General features: G+C 41.7%; 3 protein-coding genes across 5 annotated transcripts in view; 1 reads left to right on the plus strand and 2 right to left on the minus strand.

Annotated features, from left to right (window-relative positions):
- LOC140319531 (hyccin 2-like) overlaps positions 1–12,432 on the minus strand; it is a 35,404-nt gene extending 22,972 nt beyond the window's left edge. Inside the window, exons 1-2 of one of the 2 annotated variants that reach the window (XM_072397196.1) lie at positions 12,211–12,432; positions 996–1,080 (exon numbers count right to left, since the gene is read on the minus strand). The gene's annotated coding sequence lies outside the window, so the exon portion shown is untranslated. The remainder of the gene's footprint in view (positions 1–995; positions 1,081–12,210) is intronic. The other variant, XM_072397198.1, reaches the window with a different exon arrangement.
- Positions 12,433–13,178: 746 nt separating this feature from the next.
- LOC140319532 (CASP8 and FADD-like apoptosis regulator) lies at positions 13,179–18,316 on the plus strand. 2 transcript variants are annotated; one of them, XM_072397200.1, is made up of 10 exons: positions 13,179–13,448; positions 13,639–13,968; positions 14,050–14,152; positions 14,356–14,491; positions 15,001–15,050; positions 15,135–15,165; positions 15,379–15,425; positions 15,526–15,604; positions 16,274–16,778; positions 16,870–18,316. In XM_072397200.1, the coding sequence occupies exons 2-10, from the start codon at positions 13,673–13,675 to the stop codon at positions 16,997–16,999; spliced, it is 1,377 nt and encodes a 458-aa protein (XP_072253301.1). In that variant the 5' UTR covers positions 13,179–13,448; positions 13,639–13,672; the 3' UTR covers positions 17,000–18,316. The 2 variants fall into 2 exon arrangements, with proteins under 2 accessions (XP_072253301.1, XP_072253300.1); XM_072397199.1 differs by lacking the exon at positions 13,179–13,448 and having other exon boundaries at positions 13,588–13,968; positions 16,870–18,315.
- Positions 13,686–18,857, minus strand: part of snx4 (sorting nexin 4) — a 289,781-nt gene continuing 284,609 nt past the window's right edge. The window contains exon 15 of the transcript XR_011917964.1: positions 13,686–13,696. The gene's annotated coding sequence lies outside the window, so the exon portion shown is untranslated. The remainder of the gene's footprint in view (positions 13,697–18,857) is intronic.

Below are 18,857 nucleotides of genomic sequence, written 5' to 3' on the forward strand. Positions count from 1 at the left end.
TCCTCCATGATGGGACTTCTGAGGGGAAACTTTTCCTTACTATGCAGATAATATTCACTTGAACTAAAGTCAGAGAAGACTTTGGTCTTTCTTCTAAAATAAACAGAAGTCTTGACTGATGTCGAAGTACATCCACGTCCACAGGCAAATATTTAACTTGAACTGGCTGCTGTAGTCTGCAGCGGCTTTGAGGCTCTCTGACATTTCAGATCAGTATTTAGAGGTCCTGATTTCAACCAAAGCTATTATACGTGGTGCAAAAACTCTCAATGTGGTGCAGATAAATATAGAAATGCTAGAAAAGAGGCTCAGAGGAGTAAAAGGACAAAAAAAAAAAATCGAATTTACTGCTGGGCTTGAGGAGCAGAGCAGATGAAGCCGTGATCTACTCGAATCTCTTTGTGCGACTACGCTTCTTCGACCCAACTGCGTGAATTGAAAGGCAGCATTTAGTCGGCTTGTTCAGCTCTTTAGAAAAGGCTGACTCATTCATTTCCTCTGGCTTGTCGAGCTGTCAAAGACTCCTGGGGTGAAATTCTCCACGGGCAGGGCAGGCTTATCAGTTACCATGGGAACAGCAGTCAAGGGACTTTCAGGCAGTGGCAAATTTTCACCGATGATAACCGTTCCTTTTGTGTAAAAAAAATTTAAAAAAAAAAAATTAAAAAAATTTTTTTGATTAGATTACACTCTGAAGAACTGCGGAAGGTGCAGACGAGAGGTAGAAATACCGTCTCCGTGAAAGTATGACGGCATCACGAGCACAACCAAACATTTACAAACAGGGCAACGAGTGCACATGTGAAATATTCTGACAAACAAGCAGGTAAACAGCTTCGCTTTACAGCTTTACGACTTCTTTCTTCTCAATATATACTACAGATAGAGCAAATAGTGCCAGCGGAAGTGAGAAAATATATTCAAGAAAGCACGGGAGTACAAAAGAAATATCGAGACAGTTTTCGAGGCATGCTTTTTAACTCCAATAAGCTTACCTCAGCGACCCAGAACTCAAATCTCCACAGGGAGATGCAGATGGTTCTCCACAGCGCCACACATCTGTCACTCCATGAGGGTCACCTGCAACAACAAGGGGGGAAATAAATGACCTCTCATCATACTGCCAAAGAGAGAACTGCCATCTGCATTAATAAAGCGGTTAAACGCTAAATGTTTAAGTATAAGTTTCACATAAGCACATGTGCAGCACAGGCAGAATCTTTCCAAGAAAGTATGACAACAAGAGAGGAAAACAAACTTAAGTCTTGGACTGAGGATTAGCTCAAGCTAAAATACCAGGAGCCTTTAGGAAGGAAAGTCATCACGTGTGTCTTTTAGTAACGGACCTCAGATGGGTTTCTGTTAAATGGATAATGGCGGCATCACTCAAGTCGGCGCCATAAAGAAAATATCTAACGTGAACCGTTTACCATTCGAATAACAGAAGCTTTGATAACAGCGTCAAACATTTCCTTTTTTGGTAATAAGTCGTTCAATGGTCCAGCGTTGCCGTCTTATCTCCACAGCACTGAGTCAACACTGAAGAATGCTCTGACTCACCATGATGTGGATTGACATGAGAACATTTGTGTTTCTTTAAATTACCGCACAGTCCAAATCTCCCTGAAAATTTGCCATGTTGGGGATGCAGTTTGTGTTTAAAAACTTTTTAAAAATTAGCAGAGCAAGGTTAGTAGGAGAATGCGGCTTAAAATGAGGAGCCAATAGTCAGGCTAAAAATTTTGAGATTAAATCCCTAAAATGAGCTTATTCATTTCACAAAAACAGCTGCTCACCACGTCGTCCTAGAACAAAAGGGCTTGTTTTGTCCATTAACAGAACAGTCCAAACCTTTTTTCTATTTAAAACATTAATAATCATTGCAGAATCATCCGTTATGAAACATTACATCCATCAAAAAACAGGATTATTTTTGACAGTGATTAATGGGCTCATTTTTGTAGGCTTAAATGGGTCTGAAAGTATTAAATGTCATACAAATCCATCTCAAACAGTGTTCCACAGAAACGACATACATTAAAGAAAACAAGCCAAGAAAATCAATAAAGCCAATGGACCTGGAAACCAGCCGATAGTTGCTGCAAAAGCTCTGAGATCCTTAGCAACACTGAAAAACATGATCAGATCTGGAAGCCTTCCTATCAGGGCAAATGACAACCACAACAACAACAAAGAAGCTTTTCTTTTGGGGAAAAAAAAAACTATTACACCCCCCCACCCACCCCTGAGAAACACATTTTAGGAGGTTATGTTCAGTCATGGCACGAGGCACCAATTTGCAAGTTCCCTATTGTTGCATAGCAACGGTCAGCTGACTGACCTATGTCCTGACGAAAAGCATATTTAGGATCCACACTCAGAGTGACTCGAGGCTTCGGCGGCACAGAGCAGGACATTGCGGAGAGCTCGCTCTGCCGCCGCTGCACTTGTCATGTGTATGAGGAGCAGACACTTCAGTACTCTGACCACAGCCATGTGCTTATCTGAACAAATCCTACATTTGCAATTGATGAAAGTCAAAGAAGCCACCGCGTATTTATCCAGTTTTTGCGGTGATATGCAGTGTATACCCTCTCTACTACTTGCGAGATTAACTAATCACTCCGTGTGACTAATCAAAACTGAGGGCAGCGAGTGGCTCCAGGCTAAGAAAACACAGCAGAGAGAGTGAGGAGCTCTGAATGCTACAGCACGAGTGTCATCTACAACACAGACAACCAACATATGAGGCAGAGGTGTGCGACATAAAGACACTGTCTCAAAAAGAAATTCTTATCATGGCTCAAAAAGCTAACATTTGTCACAAAAATAATGTATTTTGTTCACGTCGTATGGTAGAAACTAATTAATGTGCCCAACAACACAAGACTGGGGCAGGCCAGCGGTACATATAATATAACTTTGGGTATTGTATAATTTATGAATATCCGTTCTTTTTTTTTTTCTTGTTCCCTGAAGGTTTTGAGCTCTGTCATATCTAGACAATCCACTGTGTGAAATTTGCTAATACTATACAATGAAAACATGCTCGATCTGTTTCAAGTGTGTTCCTTTGTAAAGAGAATACTCACAGGGACAAATAAAGTTTCTTTGTGGACTTTTCAGAGAATATCAGGCAAGTGAAAGTGTTTGTCTGTGTTGCACGTGTAAAGCTGAATTTTCTATATGCCTTAGATTATTAGGGAATAAGACTATTTCTATGTAAGATGAGAATTGTATGGTTATTATACAGTCATTAAGTCTGTATAAAACTAGTGAGGTAAAGACATTTTGAACAAATAGTGAAGGCTCAGCAAGAAGAAAAGAACTTTTTGACTTTCCATCTGGTCATGAAAAAAAAAAAAAAAATCAGAATTCGCTAGTACTTACTTGGGAACTAACAGGTACAATATTCCTCCTCGCTCTGAAACCGTCTCACCCCAGAACCTGGGTGTCAACAGAGCTCGCCAGCCATAGCCGTTTGCTAAATATGTCATACGCCTAATGAGGCCTGATGAATGACAATAAGCAAACTTTCCTCCAAGGGCTGCTCTGCCTTTGTACAGGACTTGCTCATTGTCCTGTAGCGGATTTCACGAGGGAATAGGAGAGTACCGGCCCTTCCTGTTTACGGCACTTCAAACCCCAAGTCAAAATGATGCTGCTTAACATGCCGCTGAGCAGTGCACACGGTTAAAACAAAGTGTGCTCCGTTTCAAAGCAGGGCGGCTAACAAACAATGGGCCGCATTGTGATTGCCAGGAAAGAAACACATTTCTTAAAAATACTATCAAAAAGTGAAAACTATAACAATACACATTCATACTTGTATTACAAAGCTGCTTTACTAAGAATTCCAGCTTTAGATGGGTGATAACCTGGAAAAAGTAACAAACAATGAAACAATAAAAGTGGGTCCTAAATCATCCTCTTCTTAACTTATTCACCATTTACAATGTTGCTTGCTCTGTGAGGTTGTAGGTAGGCAGCGCTGACAGTGTTTATCCACACAAAGTTGGTCAAAACAGCACTAATAAGGAAGAAGGAACTGCTCATAAACTCCTCTTTACTATGGCAGATTTTAATATCATAGCCTGGGACCTCTGCAGCCTCGTGACACAATAAGGACTGCAGCCACACGATAAGCTGGGGAATTAAAAATCCCTCCACACACTCAGTCAAATCCCACTTAAATTCAAAACAACAACATCAGATCATCATTCTGAATGCAGTGTCCAGGCTCTTATGCGTCTCCTCGCACAGAGCCGATGGCAGCGGCTGCATTTTCATCAGTATACGGCGAAACTTTTTAGACAATCGGTAGACACAATAATTGCCAATTCCACACTGCCTCTGTGTCTGAGTGTTTACCTTATTGTCACTGGAAACACACTTCTCAAAGTGGGGCTTGAAAGTAGAGAAACTAAGTGGAAAGCTGTGAATTTAAGTATTTCCAACGGGTGACACACAAGTGATAAAGCATGAAATGACACGGTACAAGCTCGGGTTGGAAATCTTTCTCCATAGCAGCTGTGAGTTGAAACTCAAGTAGGTGTTGAACAGAGGGCTCCCTCAAACACCTCACAATACTCATCATTCAGTGCAGACAGATGAATCATATCCGCAACTGAAAGACTCATTAAGCCAGTGTAAACACACGCAAGGTCACAGCCCTCCAAGGTAGAAAGAGAGCCACTGTGTAGCTCTGCCAGCCAGGGCAGGGGAGGCGAGATTACCCTGATCTACAGCAGACGCAGACTTTGTGTTAACAAAGATAAACCAATCAACTCAACACTGAGCTTGTATTAGTTCGAGACTCTGTGGCGTGGTTGCAGCTCCACGCCGCCTCTGCCAGCGGCGTTTTTAAAGCAAACATCGTGTCATTGCAGATGCAAATGTGGCAGTAGCATTAGACAGAAGCGTGTCAGCAGGGTGCAATACTTTTGGAAAGAATGTGAAAATATAAAGTTCTGCTCAAGATAAAGAGGTGGTCACACCTGCAGTTTCGCTCATCTGTACCACAGCTAAACTTCAAGCGTAGATCAAACTTCACGTGTACCAACTGTTGGTGAATTAAACTGTCAGACTGAAGGATGGCAAAAAATGCAAGTGAGGGTTGTAAAAACCAATCCGATGTAAAACTTAGGAATTCAGCATTCCCTGTTGAGGACGAGGTAAAAAAAAAAAAAGAACAGTAAACATGAGCCTCAGTTCAGATTGCAGTTTGCTCTGTTTCTACTGCAAGATCAAAAATCGAAATGAGAGAAGAAAAAGCTAATTAATAAGAAGGTTGAGCGTGTGCCGGATGAGGGTTTGTTTCTGTCCGTTGGACTTCTTCTCTCTGCTTCAAATGAGTAGAGCCGGGTTTCAAGCAGAGCCAGGGGATTTTTCAAGGTCAGCTTAGCTCAGCCAGCCATGAATTATTGAACTTGAGCGAGCTCTGTGCCTGAACTGTTTGGGCCACGCTCCTTTCTACAGGAGGGTTTCTGTTTCTTTTTGCCGTGGCCACAACAAACTAAACATGCAATCATTCAACAATGTCAAAGTGTCAAATCAGTTCTACCAAGATTGATCTTGGTAGAGTTTCTGTGCATGTGGAAAACCCCCTCAGCACGGGTGAAACGCAACAAGGAACACTGCACGGGATTTAATGACCAACTGTCATCCCGACTCCTATTCTCAGGACCAATACTCCACGTCTTTCAGGTCAGGCTATGTTTTGTGCTGATATTGTGCAGTGGTGTGCAGTCAAACACCGGTCAGCTGATTTGCACATGAGCACGTGCTAAAAAGCTCAACTGCTTGAGTAAGTCAAAAAACACAGTCATGCGCCTGTTCTGTTTCCTTGCTGAAAGTATCCCATCGACCTCATCTGACAGAGTCTCAAAGGAGTTACCATTAACCTCTTCGGTATGTGCGCTCTTCGCGAAACAGACACAAGGTTTAATCCAGACACTTTCACTGGGTTGTGGGATTAACTTTAATACCCGACTAGAGGGAGTCTAGTCTGGTGTAATCTCGCTGTGCTTCTCTCAATCGTAACCACAGCCAGCCACTCACCTGCAGCGTAGGCTTTCTGCACAGAAATAGCACTCGGTCTATTTATAGCAAAAACTGCATTGGGAAATCAACCAATAGGGAAGGCCTCCGATACAGTTATGGAGACAGGTGCACAGGCACACACCGGTGAGACACTAAGTGAGCGAGAGACTGAGAGTAAAGGTCACAAACAGGCAGGCGACGGTCGCTGAAGTCAGTACATCCCAGAGTGAATCAATAGTGCTGCCAAAAGGATGCGTGGACAAACAGAGTGAAAATTACCACCCCGAGTACATTCGTGTAAAATACAGAATGGATGAGAACGATAATATATAGGTAGACTGAAAACGTGGCGACTGTGCCTCCCTCATCCTCCTCTCATCTCTCATAGGCCAGACCAGGGGAACTGAGGCGTACGCACATCCAGGGCTAAAATTAGCTCTGCTGCAGCTGCAGGGCCAGACGTGTTGGGATGAGTCTGTGATGCAACTACGTTAACACAAACACACACACACAGTCACACAGGATTTCCACCAATTAGACTGGGTGAGCCACAGCGTAACACAGCACAGGTGACTGCCAACTGCATCCTGCTCTCCTCCCTTCTCAAACCAGGGCAAACAAATGCCTTCAATGCAAATGTTGTGTGCATACACGCCCACGTACAGAATAAACAGACGTGCGCAGACTAAATCAAGGCCCTCTGGAGTGCTCTACAGTCACCTCACTCGCAAAGACACGTCATGTCTGGAAAAAAAATGGGGGAAAAAAAAAAAGGGAAATGACATCGTTGCTCCATGCAATAGAGCCATTTGCTTGAGGTTCTGAATTTTCCAGGGTACAAAAAAAATGTAGGTCCACCTACATTCTCTGCTGTTGATACTGTTGATACTGTTGATAACTAGGTTTATCTTAAAGTGGACCTAATATTGGTGTTGTAGTGGACTCCAGCATACCAAAGGTCCTGACCACTTTTCTTTTTAACGTAAGGAAAGAGTCAGCAGACACGCAATTATGAATACCTCATATTAAGCGATGCTGCTGCCAGCTTCTGCACGATGTAAAAAAGAAAAGAAAAAGAAAAACAGACAAAAACGCCGTGCTTCTCTAGAAGCTGCTCAACAGTCTTACAACAATGAGCCACCTTGAGCTTTCGTGACAAGCTGAGACCGCAGCCTGCGCAGCTGGAGGATCGACGTGGGCGGCGGAGAGCAGCGTCCAATGTCCGCCTCAGATGCTTGGAGGTCCGCAAGAACGGTAAATATCAAGACCTTAAACTTTCTTTTACTTTATCGATACCCAATCGCCATTAATCACAGCGATCCAGCTGTGTGATAAACAACAATAAAGGTGGAATACATTTGGCTCCGTCTATTGCACTGAAAAGACGCAAAGAAATTACATTAGCGGGGCAATGACATAGTTCTCCAAGAATCTGTAGCCAAGTTAATAAGCATTAGCTGCAGAGTTCTGGCCAGAATACGTTCTCAGATGCCAGACACCTAATAACAATTGAATTACGTAAACCATCTATAACTAACTAGCTTTTTCTGGCCATACTCGACTGTAACTCACTCCAGTAAGCATCTCTTAGAGCTTGCCTCTGCAAAGGCCTCCACTTTCTTTGCCCCTCTTTGGTGTAACAAACAAAAAGAAATAACTGGCAAAATGTCAAGGTACTCTTGGAATCAACCGGCCTTTGGCATCTGCTCAACTTCAGACGGGCTCCGAGCCGTGACCAGCAAGCTGAGCAGTGACCGACAGGAAGGTAAAGCCCAGCATGGAGAAGAGAATCCGATGACCCCATAATCACAACTTTATCCCACTGAGCATTCTGCCGTGTCAATGACCGGAGCTTGTGTATCCCCTTCAACACATACGCATGGATTCTGATACCGTTTAAGGGGGTGAAGTCTTATATAAGCCGTGTTGAGGTCCACAGCAAGATGTATTGTCTTAAACAGCCACCTAAACGGTGTTAGAGTTTCACATGATGTGGCACAAACAGAAACACCACAGTGTGAAAACACTTGTTTACTGTAGAAATGACCAACTTATCAGAGCAAGAGGCTCCCACAAGATCAGTGGACTTTGGGTCCACTGTGCAAAACATGTGTGATGTTTAACTATCCAAGCCATTTGACCACCGGATCACTACTAAAGAGCAGTGGTGTTGGAACGCAAAAGTATCACCAGGAGAGAAAATTCTAAGATCTACCGTGTTGGAATTGATCTACTTTGTTAGGAGAAAAAAATCACAACTGGATTATGATTATTATTAAAGCCACACAAAACCAGACAAAAAGAAACCGACACCGATCAGATCTTTGGAAAACTGACTGATAGACCCATAGTTCAGATGTAGTCTTGTGCAATGCAATATCAATGGAGCTATTCTTAAAGTAGAAATCCTAATTTTCAACATTTATCACCAACAGTATATCAGACAGCTTTACACAAGACTGAAATGCCTGTTAGAAGTTAACTAGTCACTGTGTAGAGGCACAGCGGTGGATTAAAGTTTAACCACTTGACCTGCCAACACAGAGCTGGATGAATAATGGAGAGACGCAAACGCAGCACTCGCCAAAAGGAACCGAAGCAGGTGGAAAGCTTGTGGCACCCAGTGCTTTGGTACAGCAGAGAGCAATGACAAAAGGACAAAAAGAACAGCTTTACATGTGGGCACGTGAGACATGTGTCTTCTGTAACACGTTCAAAATAAAAACCTTGAAAACTGGCTGCAATGTTAAGTTTCTTGCAGCCTTATTTTTCCAAAATCCAGAGGATTGTATCAAACGCAAATAACGGATTTTGGATCTTTTTGTGAAATACAATTTGCCACTTGCCTTGTTCTACATTTCAATGTCACTGATCCAATCTGTTGATATTACGATAGCTTTTTTTGTTGTTGTTGTTGCAATAATTAACATGAAACCATTAAAATTCACAGAAAGTTCTTCAGCAAATATCTTCTCAATTCAAGAGATTCCATTTATCCAAGATGGTAGAGAATCCCCATGGTCACTGATAATAGTAAATCTTGGCTACAGGAGCCTGTGATTCACAAAACTACAGCCTTGTCCCACATATCTGTTGTGGCTTATGTGGGACAGAAAAAAAAGACTAACCCACCGCTGTTCCTCTTTGGTAATTCACACAAGCCAGAGAGAGGTGGATCAGCCCCACAACTCTGTGTGCTCACACATCATCAGGCTGGCAAAGCAGGATCAGCCGAGCAGTTCAGAAGGAAACATAACCATATTGTAACAAAAGAAAAGCATTAAGAAACAAAAGTGTGCCACAAGAATCCAAATGAGGAACAATATTACACTGAAAAAGACATTCAAACAAAACGATTCAAGTGAGAGAAACACTGGGAAAAAAAGCAGATGGAGTCACAACGGACCTGTGAAAACCTTCTACTAACCTACAACTTCATAGGCCACCAAGCATCTAATATTATCTGTCCTTTTAAAGCGACATAAAGAGGGAAGGGTTTAGATAAAAACTGGAGGAGAACCAGCTGTACACCAAAATACAACAGAAAGGTTGACCGCTTCCTTTGAGTCAGTGACTGAAATGCTCTTATTTCTACCAAAGCACCAAGGTCAACCAATGAAAAAGCTAAATCTTATCTCCTTTCAAGTGAACAAATTTTCCCCCCAAACAGGTTTGACATCACAGATGTACTGTTGTGACAAGCAATTCAACAAAAATCTTCAAGAGCTGAGCTAGAAGTCTTTTGCCATCATACCTTCGGTCACGCAATACAGCCTGTGAGGATACATGACTTCTGGGTGTGGCTATTTTCTGAAATGAAAAGCACCAATCAAAACTGAAAAATCTGCAGGTTAAATAAGGGAAATACTGTTTGCCAAAGCCCTTGTTGCAGGATACAACCCACATCATGCTGTTCTGCCTCCTGTGAACCCTTGTTTGGCAGATCAAGAGACAAGGGGAGAAACCTGCTGTACATCAAGAAGACAGCCAACACGCACACAGACCTCATACCTGGAGGTGCCGTGAGTCAGCAGTGCCACCATGCTCTCTGCATGCCAACCACATATCCAGCTGGCTGCATGCAACATAACAAGAATGACGTTATTCACTCCTAAGTAGAGCGAGAAACCCATTCAGATGCTCAAACTGAGGAAAATTAGGGGGGCAACAAACATTGTAATTCAGTTATTCTCTGTTGGAAAAAGAAGAAGGGCAGGGGGCTGGTTGGCTGGCTGTGTGATCCTCTGGCTCAGTGGGAGTGAGTACTATACAGTGGAAAATAGTCCCCATTGCTAATCCATGCCAGGCTAATTACAGCTTTGATCCTCTGAGTGTGTGTGCATCACTGTTGGTGGGAGGGAGGCAACGAACTATGGGGTTCAACAGAGTTGCATATAGATTTGCTTTGATTTAATTTAGAGACGCCTCAATGTGGTCACAACTGGAGCAGATGTGCAACCAACGAACAAGGCCACGTCATATTAGTCAGCTCAAATACTTAAAGCTCATAAGAGACCTTCACAGAGCCTGTGGTCCTGTAACCGCAGTTTACTACTGAAGGCATGCATTACCACCAGCCCAATATGAACCCATACATTCAAAAGACCTCATCAAAAGCATAGAACTGGACAGGTTAGTTCACCAAGCAGCACACGAAACTCAATCCTGAGGACAGAGACACTGATTAAGAGGGTAAATGGAAGATCTAAAATAGGCCGCAGCTCTGATGATAGCCTGGTCCCAAAACACATGGTGGCAGTCAGAGATACAGCAAGGGAGGAGGAGGCTGACGGCTGAGGATGAGCAGCAGATGGCATGGAATTATCTGGATCTTTAGCTCTCCATCTTTTGCCCATTACATCATTATCTTAGCAGTGGCTCATCTATTCAGATCAATGTCACTTCAAGCAGTTAATTTATCGGTTCAGAATAAAAAAAACAGCAAGATAAAAACATTGAAAGATCACTCGAACACAACTTGGCAGTCGCAAACTATCCTGACAGAGATGGTCGGAAACAAGAGGTGTCCCCCTGCATAGTTTAGTAAACAGCACGGGGAATAGGTGGCATCCCTGCCTTCAACCTAAGGGTGTAAGTACAGACGCTGTTCTGGCAAACAGCTTCCCATCTGATCTGTTGCAAACCTCAACACACAGCGAGCTGCTCAAATGGTGCTCATAAACAGGCCACACCACTATATTCTTACTTTTAGCACAGATGCAGCTAAGTGGATAACTGGAAAACAGTACTGCACAAGTGATTTGTACAGATCTTACTCATATCACTGGACCACTAAAGCAAGTACATTCTTCTTTACATAGCCATACTATACTGTACATGGAGGCTAAAAAACATACACTGACTATCCACTGAGGCTTGGCGATTTAACAGCAAATACATGCAGGCTACATCAGCTGATCAAGTCAGTGATTTACTCGTCAGTAACTCCAGAAACTAATGTTAGAACTACATCCATCAAATTACATCCTCCCCGAAAGGCAGCACTGCTGCATTAAAAAAAGTTACAAATAAATCAAAATAAGAGGAAATCGACACTTCCGCTTACATTTTTCAAAATACAGCAGTTGAGAATTATTAGTCGAACCATTTTTTCGAGTTCGGCGATAAAGTGACACGAGGAATATAACTTATATACCGTGAACATCCAAGACGAAACACGTATAGGACAGCGTTGTGTGTCAATCCATGTTTAACCGTAAACACAGCAGCTAGCTAAACAGTTTTCCAAATGGTTACGCAGCTCTGTTAGCCAGTTAGTTAACTGCTAGCTAAGGTTTGGTAAAACACCGCCACGACAGCCTCAACCTGTACGCCAACGTTAGCTGCCTTAGCTCGGCTCGCGTGCCGTTAGCATGCCTCTTCTTGTGAGCAGCTGGTGGGCATCCTCATTTTTCATCAGTCGTGACCAGGCCGAGGCAGCCGACTGCTGCTGGCAACCAGGCTTCAGCGCCGGAGCATCTGTCGTGAGCTCCCTGCTGAAAGGCGGGGAACGCTTGTGCTGGCACTGGCTGGCGTCCTGAGCGCGGGTTTACATCCACACACCAACACACAACAGTGCTGATGATGTTCCAAGTCACCAGCAGCCCTTGACTGACTACCTGGAAAATCTCGGATGCTTTTCCAGCTGCAACGACACGGAATACTCACTCGCACTGAATATGGTTATGGGACAGTGACATAGACTGTATCAGGGAGGCAGATATATTGTTTCTCCAGGGCGGTCACTCAGGTCGTGTGCGTTTCCTTCAAAAGGTCCCTCTCTCCGGGAGCACTGTACCTTCGTAAGATCTCTCCTCACCGCAATGGTGCTGGCTGAGCTGCTGCGCGACGCGATTGGTCAGTCTGAGCGGAACTCGGCGCTCACTCTGCCCCGAAAACTCTGCGGCCTGCGGGGGGAGTAACTGCGACGCATTCATGTCCGTGGGAAAACTCAGAACCATAACTTCAGCGCCCGTGATGAGTGCAAACGCAATAATTAAGAAAATACGAACGAGATTCGGTGGTAACCGATTACATATGATTGGGAGTATGTAATCAGGTTAATCAACCCAGATTACATTTAAAAACGCATTCATCATCACGGATTATGCTTACATGAAAGCTATTTGGGTTTGAATAGCTGTAAAAGCTCAAAATACAAAATACAGTTTGTTTGCAACGAAAATAATTTGGGACATTATAGGGAGAAACTCTGAGACAAACTTAATGTGTCCAATTCAAAACGTTGTGCCTCGTAATTCCAATATTAGCATTCAAAGTAATCCAAATATGAGATTAAAAATTAGATTACATTTTGTAACCCAATGGTAGTCATTTGTATCTAGAAAGTAATCAAATTCAAAGTAAAAAGCCGTAAACTGTAACTCACTGCGATATCAATGAAAATCATACTGCCTCACAATAATTTACATCCTGACACGTTAACGTTATTTGATGACGTTAAAATCAAATATGCCACTGTGAAGAACCTCTGGTTCGCGATCAAACTCACAATTTCTCCTTTACATTGATGAATATAATTTCCATGTTTGAATCTCACGTCTAATAGTACAGGTGCTTATATATAAGAATGTTCCCAATTGTCCTTAAACCCGCCTTTTGACTTTCACTTTTGCTTTTAGATACAATCACCTCTTGTGTATCTGTTCCTCAACTTTTCAAGGGCTTTTAAAGGGCATTAGTTTCATTCAGGTCGCTTATCGTTTTTGAAGGGAACTCATCACCTACATACTCATAGTTTGCATTCATGATTGCGGGTGTCACACCAGCGGAGCGGTAAAGTTTTTGCTTTCAATGATGGGACTTCCCCATAGGAATTTTTTAAGAAGTGCGTCATCACATCCGAATCTGAAGTCTAGTCATTGCTTCCCTCACTAAGTTGTACGGTAAGTTGTTCCTGTTATCTATTCAGTTACCGGTATAATATCTTATATTTTCATGATTTTGGATCTCGAGACCAGTCTTACAGGCGTAAACGGCAGTCTGTGTAACATGGTTTTGAATTAAAACCCAACAACCGCCAGTCCTGATTGGCTGATAACTGTTAATTGATTGTTATTGGCTTTCGATCTCCAGTTAATCGTCATCAAACTACTCTCTGTCAAAGTCCATGGCTCCTGTGGATCAACGTCACCTAAATGAGATCAATCTAATAGTAGAGTCTCTCGGCAGCTGTGAATGCAAGAAGCTCGTCTACCTGTGCGAGAGCTTCGACACTGACAGCAGCGTGGACTCCGTGAAGGACTTACTAAAATCTAAAGTGCAGCACCATGGAAACGCTCCCTTATTTCTGACGGAGCTCACTTGGCGACTGGGACGTTTCGACATTATGAAGAGGGTATTTAAAGTCAGTAGAAATGAGGTGGAACAGACTCTGAAGTGCAGTCAGGTTCTCTCGAGGTTCAGGTAAGATGTGTTTTAAATGGTCTGGTATCATGCATTATACTTGCTTTCCGATTAATTAAGCAAATGGTTCCCTTGCTGCAGAGTATTGATGACCAACATAAGTGAGGATCTGGACAAGAAAGATCTGGAGCAGATCAAATTTCTATTAGGCAATCAGCTGTCCCGTGAAAAGATTAATACAAAGGTGAGAAGCATGTTTTTTGTTTAATTCACTGCCTCTCCAGACTCATTCTGTGTGTGTGTGGGAGGGAGGGGGGGGGTACATGGGGAACATTCTTGTGATGTGACTTCACTGTAAATCGGAGCAATTTTAACTTCCATTTTGACCAAAAAAAAAAAGAAAAAAGGAATAGGTTTCACAGTTTCTCATGTTCTCATCTGTGACAGAGTTTCCTCGATGTGCTCATTGAGCTTGAGAGGTTGGACTTAGTTTCGCCTGAAAGAGTCGACTTTGTAGAGAAATGCTTCAGAGACATTGGCAGGGTTGACCTGTCCAAAAAAGTCACCGCTTACAAGATGTCAGGTGAGACTATTTTCTTTTGCGTGTTCCTGTTTTTCTGCATACACCTTGAGTTAAAAGGAAATGTTTCGTCTGTGTTATTTCATGAAAATATTTCATAGGAAGTGATACGTATTCTTTACAGAAGAAAGGGGAAATGAGCCATCACATGATTAACACAGACAAGTTAGCTATTTGGACACATTTTCCCACTGACATCACATCATCACTTATTTGCCTGTGAGATAATCTTGCGCAGTCACATTGAGCTCAACTTAAAAGAAGCATCGTGCTGTGAGGCAGCGGTGCTGACCTTTGCACCCGTGCTCCGTCCCACGTTTGTGTTTATTCCAAATCTAATTCCTCCGTTCATTAATCCGCTGTAGTTTTTCATTTTCTTGAATGTAACCTGCATGTTTTTTACACATTGTTATCTGTCAACTAACTAAAAAAGCAAAAACACAGATTAAATCTAAGAAAAGCTCAGAGGTAATTACAGCTTCTTTTTAAATACTTGCATGGTCCTTTTACAGTTGAGACCTCCGGGCAGCATTCATCTCGAGAGCAAAATCGTAGAGCTCCTGTGAGTACAAAAACCTGACATTTCTTCTCATTTTGCCTCCGTCACAAAACTAATAGTTTAAATTTTCTGTTTTGCTTCTCTTAGGTACTGGGACAAGGACAACCTCATCACATAGGTAAAGATAAGCTACATAGTCAAGGCAATGATAATGATATGTTTGTGTCAGAGAAGCTGTTTGGCAAAAAAAAAACCTTTACAGCCTGTTGAAACAGATAATGTCTGTCACATTGAGTTTTACACTCAGTAAATAAGAGCTGGAAAGCCCCAGAAGGCTCTAAGGTATTTTACTTTGATGTTCATTTTATCCTATCGATCTTTTTTTCTACAGCCAGAATGAGTGTGCCATTACCTGTATGCAGAGAGTCGAGCAGTGGGGTACATTTTCACTCATTCATGGAGCACTTTTCATATATATTTGACAGCTGATGAACTCGTTGAAGTGTTTACATGAAACCTCTTTGCCTTCGCATTTCAGAGTCCAATAGAGCGGTACAAGTTTAACACTAATCCAAGGGGACTTTGTGTGATCATAGACTGTGTGGGTAATGATGGAGGTGAGACACAGAACACGTTATTTAAGTAAAAGTACCAAAACCATAATGTAAAGAGGGGAAAAAAAGCATATCAAGTGCATGTACAATCCTGCTTCAGTAAAAAATCCGTAATTCTAACCACACAGCTGATGCGTCATTGTTTAAGCAGGGTTGATCTTGCATGATCACTTTCCAATCTCGGTGAATTTCCGGTCTAATAGAAAGCAAAAGAATGAAATATATTCTGCCAGGGAGACCTATTTATTTTTTTGACGTGTAGTTAAAACTGTCGGGCACAGTGCTGTGAAACATTCAAGCATAAAAAGGCTCCTGTCTCCAGGGTTGAGTCAGTGTTGTGTCAACACATAACAGACAACTTAGCAAAGGACTATATTTACTGTTGTATAGCATAATAATATTGTATCTGTAGACACTTAGTTACTAGTAGCCATCTGCAAAAACACACCCTTTGTTTCAGTTTCTTTAGTTATGTACATATATTAAGAAAAGAGCCAAAGATTACACAGTTTCACCGATCTGGTACAGATCTTGGGTACAGCAAAGTGCCACAAAATTGGACTTTAGTGCAACTCAGCACTCATTGAAAAGTACTTTTTGAATCATGGCTGAAATTAGTTGACCAAATAGTTAATAGCAAATATCGTGTGTGTTCTTTTCTTGCTCCCTCAGTGTTGTTAGAGCAGACATTTAAGGCTCTTCACTTCAACGTAATCCTCTACCGGTGGCTGAGTGCCAACGACACGTTATCTGCTCTTAGAAGTATATCTCTTCAAAGAGACAACCATACCGGGGATGGATTTGTCTGCTGCATCATCAGCCGTGGTAAAGTTAATCAGCTCATGGGCACAGATACGTTCGGCTGCGGTCTACCCATGAGCAGCATCAGAAGTCTTTACACGGCTGATGCTTGCCCCATGCTCGCTGGCAAACCCAAGCTCTTCTTCATCCAGAGGTACAGCATTCCAGAGTATGCATCGTGCCCCCGGGCAACCCAGTGGGCCGGGCATCTTGAGACAGATGGCTGCGATGGACTGGCAATGGTTAATGGCATCCCTGCAGATGCTGACGTGTTCTGGAGTCACTGCTGGACCGATGAACGTCAACTGGTGCAAGAACAACATCATTCCATTTACCTTAAGGTTCTGACAGATGCCTTACACAAAGCCCAAAAGAGGTACGAGCAAACACTTGACAGGAAATCTGATGTTGTTCAGCATCACCTTGTTTTGTTTGGCTAAACTTTTGGTGTCTTCGTGTTCCGACAGGAAAACCCATCTTGTGGATGTTCACACGGAGGTGAATGGGGCCATCTTTGAGCATAACAAAAGAAATCCTGGAGCAGATTATCACTTTGACGTAAAGCATACTTTAAGGAAAAATATTTACTTAGATTAGAAGCAAGTTCCACAGCTTCAATAGTGTCAGACTGAGTAAAGAAGGTCTTCTGTGTAAACACTGACACCTACTGGTAAGATTTACACATGGCACTTTTTCAAATGAAGGCAAAAATGTATTTAATCAAATACATAGAAAACTATTTATTTAATATTTGAGCATTTTATCTCTACATATGAATACTTTAATGGCAGACTTTGTACTAACTTGTACAAAATCAGTGAAACCTCATATTAGCAATATGATATCCAACTGTTGCTAATGTAAACGTGCAGCTTCAAAGAACACGCCCCAAAACTGGGTGCAGTTGAGACCACATAAACCAGAATATGTTCACTGTGAATGACATTTATGTTTTTTAAGTTCTTACTTGTAGTTATTTACAGCATAACTTGTTTTCACCGTTTGCAGCTAATGACAGTTATGTCTCCATTATACCTGTAATGCATTTTGTATATTTTTCACAAGTAATTGGACACCTTTATAAATCACTAATGTGGGTCATCTTTTAAATCGTACACGGAGTAGTATCACTTTTGAGGGAGCACTACATATGTATTGTGATTTTGTATTTGTATTCCATGAAACTGAGGACTTACAACATAGATTAAAAAAAACAATGGAACTCAGTGTCAGAGATTCACTTAGAAAAAAAAAAGGAGAACGAATTGTGATCAAGACATACCTGGTGCATGTGTGCTTGTCTGTGTTTCTAATTTGGCGCTCAGCGAAGTCAGGAAAGCTCTTTGATTTTTCTTTTGGTATCAATTTTCAACAACTTTGCATGACAAAACGGAACAACCTTGAGCTCTGTTCATGAAAGACACTTCGGAGAATCCTGGAGTACATTGTCTCTTTCTTCTGATCAACAGACCAGAGCAACATCTGTAAACCCAAAATTGGCTTTTTTTTTCATATTTGCCAAATCAGTCTCATCAGAATGTGAGCCAGTAACACTTGTTATTGAATCTGTTGAAATAGTATTGAACCGTAGGTCTCCAAAGCGTTCTGTACCGGCCACACAAAGCATTTTACATCCATTTTAATTATAGTGGTACCAGGCTGCCTCTTCTGTGAAGGCGCCATTCGTGTAAACCACAAAAAACAACATTGGTTGTGCTTTTATAGCCGGTACAGTCGGATTAAGTACAGAGGGTTCCAGGAAGAAGGAGGTTGAAATGAAATTGTATTTAAATCCGTGGCGGAACTGATGCAAAAATGTGACATTTCAGAGAAAAAGAAATGAAAGTTTTGGCTGTGTTCTGTGTATTGTTTTGCTATATTTTTTGCTGTTGTGTTTTCTTAAATGTAAAAAAAAGCCTTTTGAAATGTATGTTGTGTTTTTTCTGCATTGTGTTTGTTTCACAGTTTTATCTTTGAGATAGTGCTTTCTGTTCTGAAATTTGAACGATTTTTATCTTTTTCTGTTATGTTTTTTTTTTTTAATTTTGGTTCCATGCTTTTTGTGTTTTTTTTTTTTTTTTGTTAGTTTTGTGAGTTTTAAAATGTATTTTTTACTTGTTATTGTGTTTCATTTAACACTGCTTTCTCTTTTCTTTTAAAAAAGAAAACTTTAGATGTTTATGTACTGTTTTCATTATTTAGTTGTTGTGGCTCCCACATCAAGGCCAAGGGACCAATGTAAATTATTTTAAAGCTAACGATACATTCTGCTTTGCTATAAAATGACCATATAAAATAATGTTGTGCATTTCAGGCAACTCTTTTACTTTAGACACCTTCTATTGAACTGGCAAAATTGCACTGCACTCTCTCTATTTCGGCTTCCTTCGGTCCTCTTGTTTCAAAGGTTTCAACTTAAAATGTCACCAACAAGTTCAGCGGCAGCAGCAAAAAT

This window comes from Leuresthes tenuis, unplaced genomic scaffold (genome assembly GCF_036924035.1).
Source record: "Leuresthes tenuis unplaced genomic scaffold, fLeuTen1.0.hap1 SCAF_12, whole genome shotgun sequence".
Taxonomy (NCBI): Eukaryota; Metazoa; Chordata; class Actinopteri; order Atheriniformes; family Atherinopsidae; genus Leuresthes; species Leuresthes tenuis.

Bases quoted from the DNA above. Each gene is read 5' to 3' on its own strand.
- LOC140319532 (XM_072397200.1), top strand. From the start codon at position 13,673: ATGGCTCCTGTGGATCAACGTCACCTAAATGAGATCAATCTAATAGTA. The intron at 14,492-15,000 runs GTGAGACTATTT...GTCCTTTTACAG, and splicing joins CACCGCTTACAAGATGTCAG to TTGAGACCTCCGGGCAGCAT. The intron at 15,166-15,378 runs GTAAAGATAAGC...TTTTTTCTACAG, and splicing joins AGGACAACCTCATCACATAG to CCAGAATGAGTGTGCCATTA.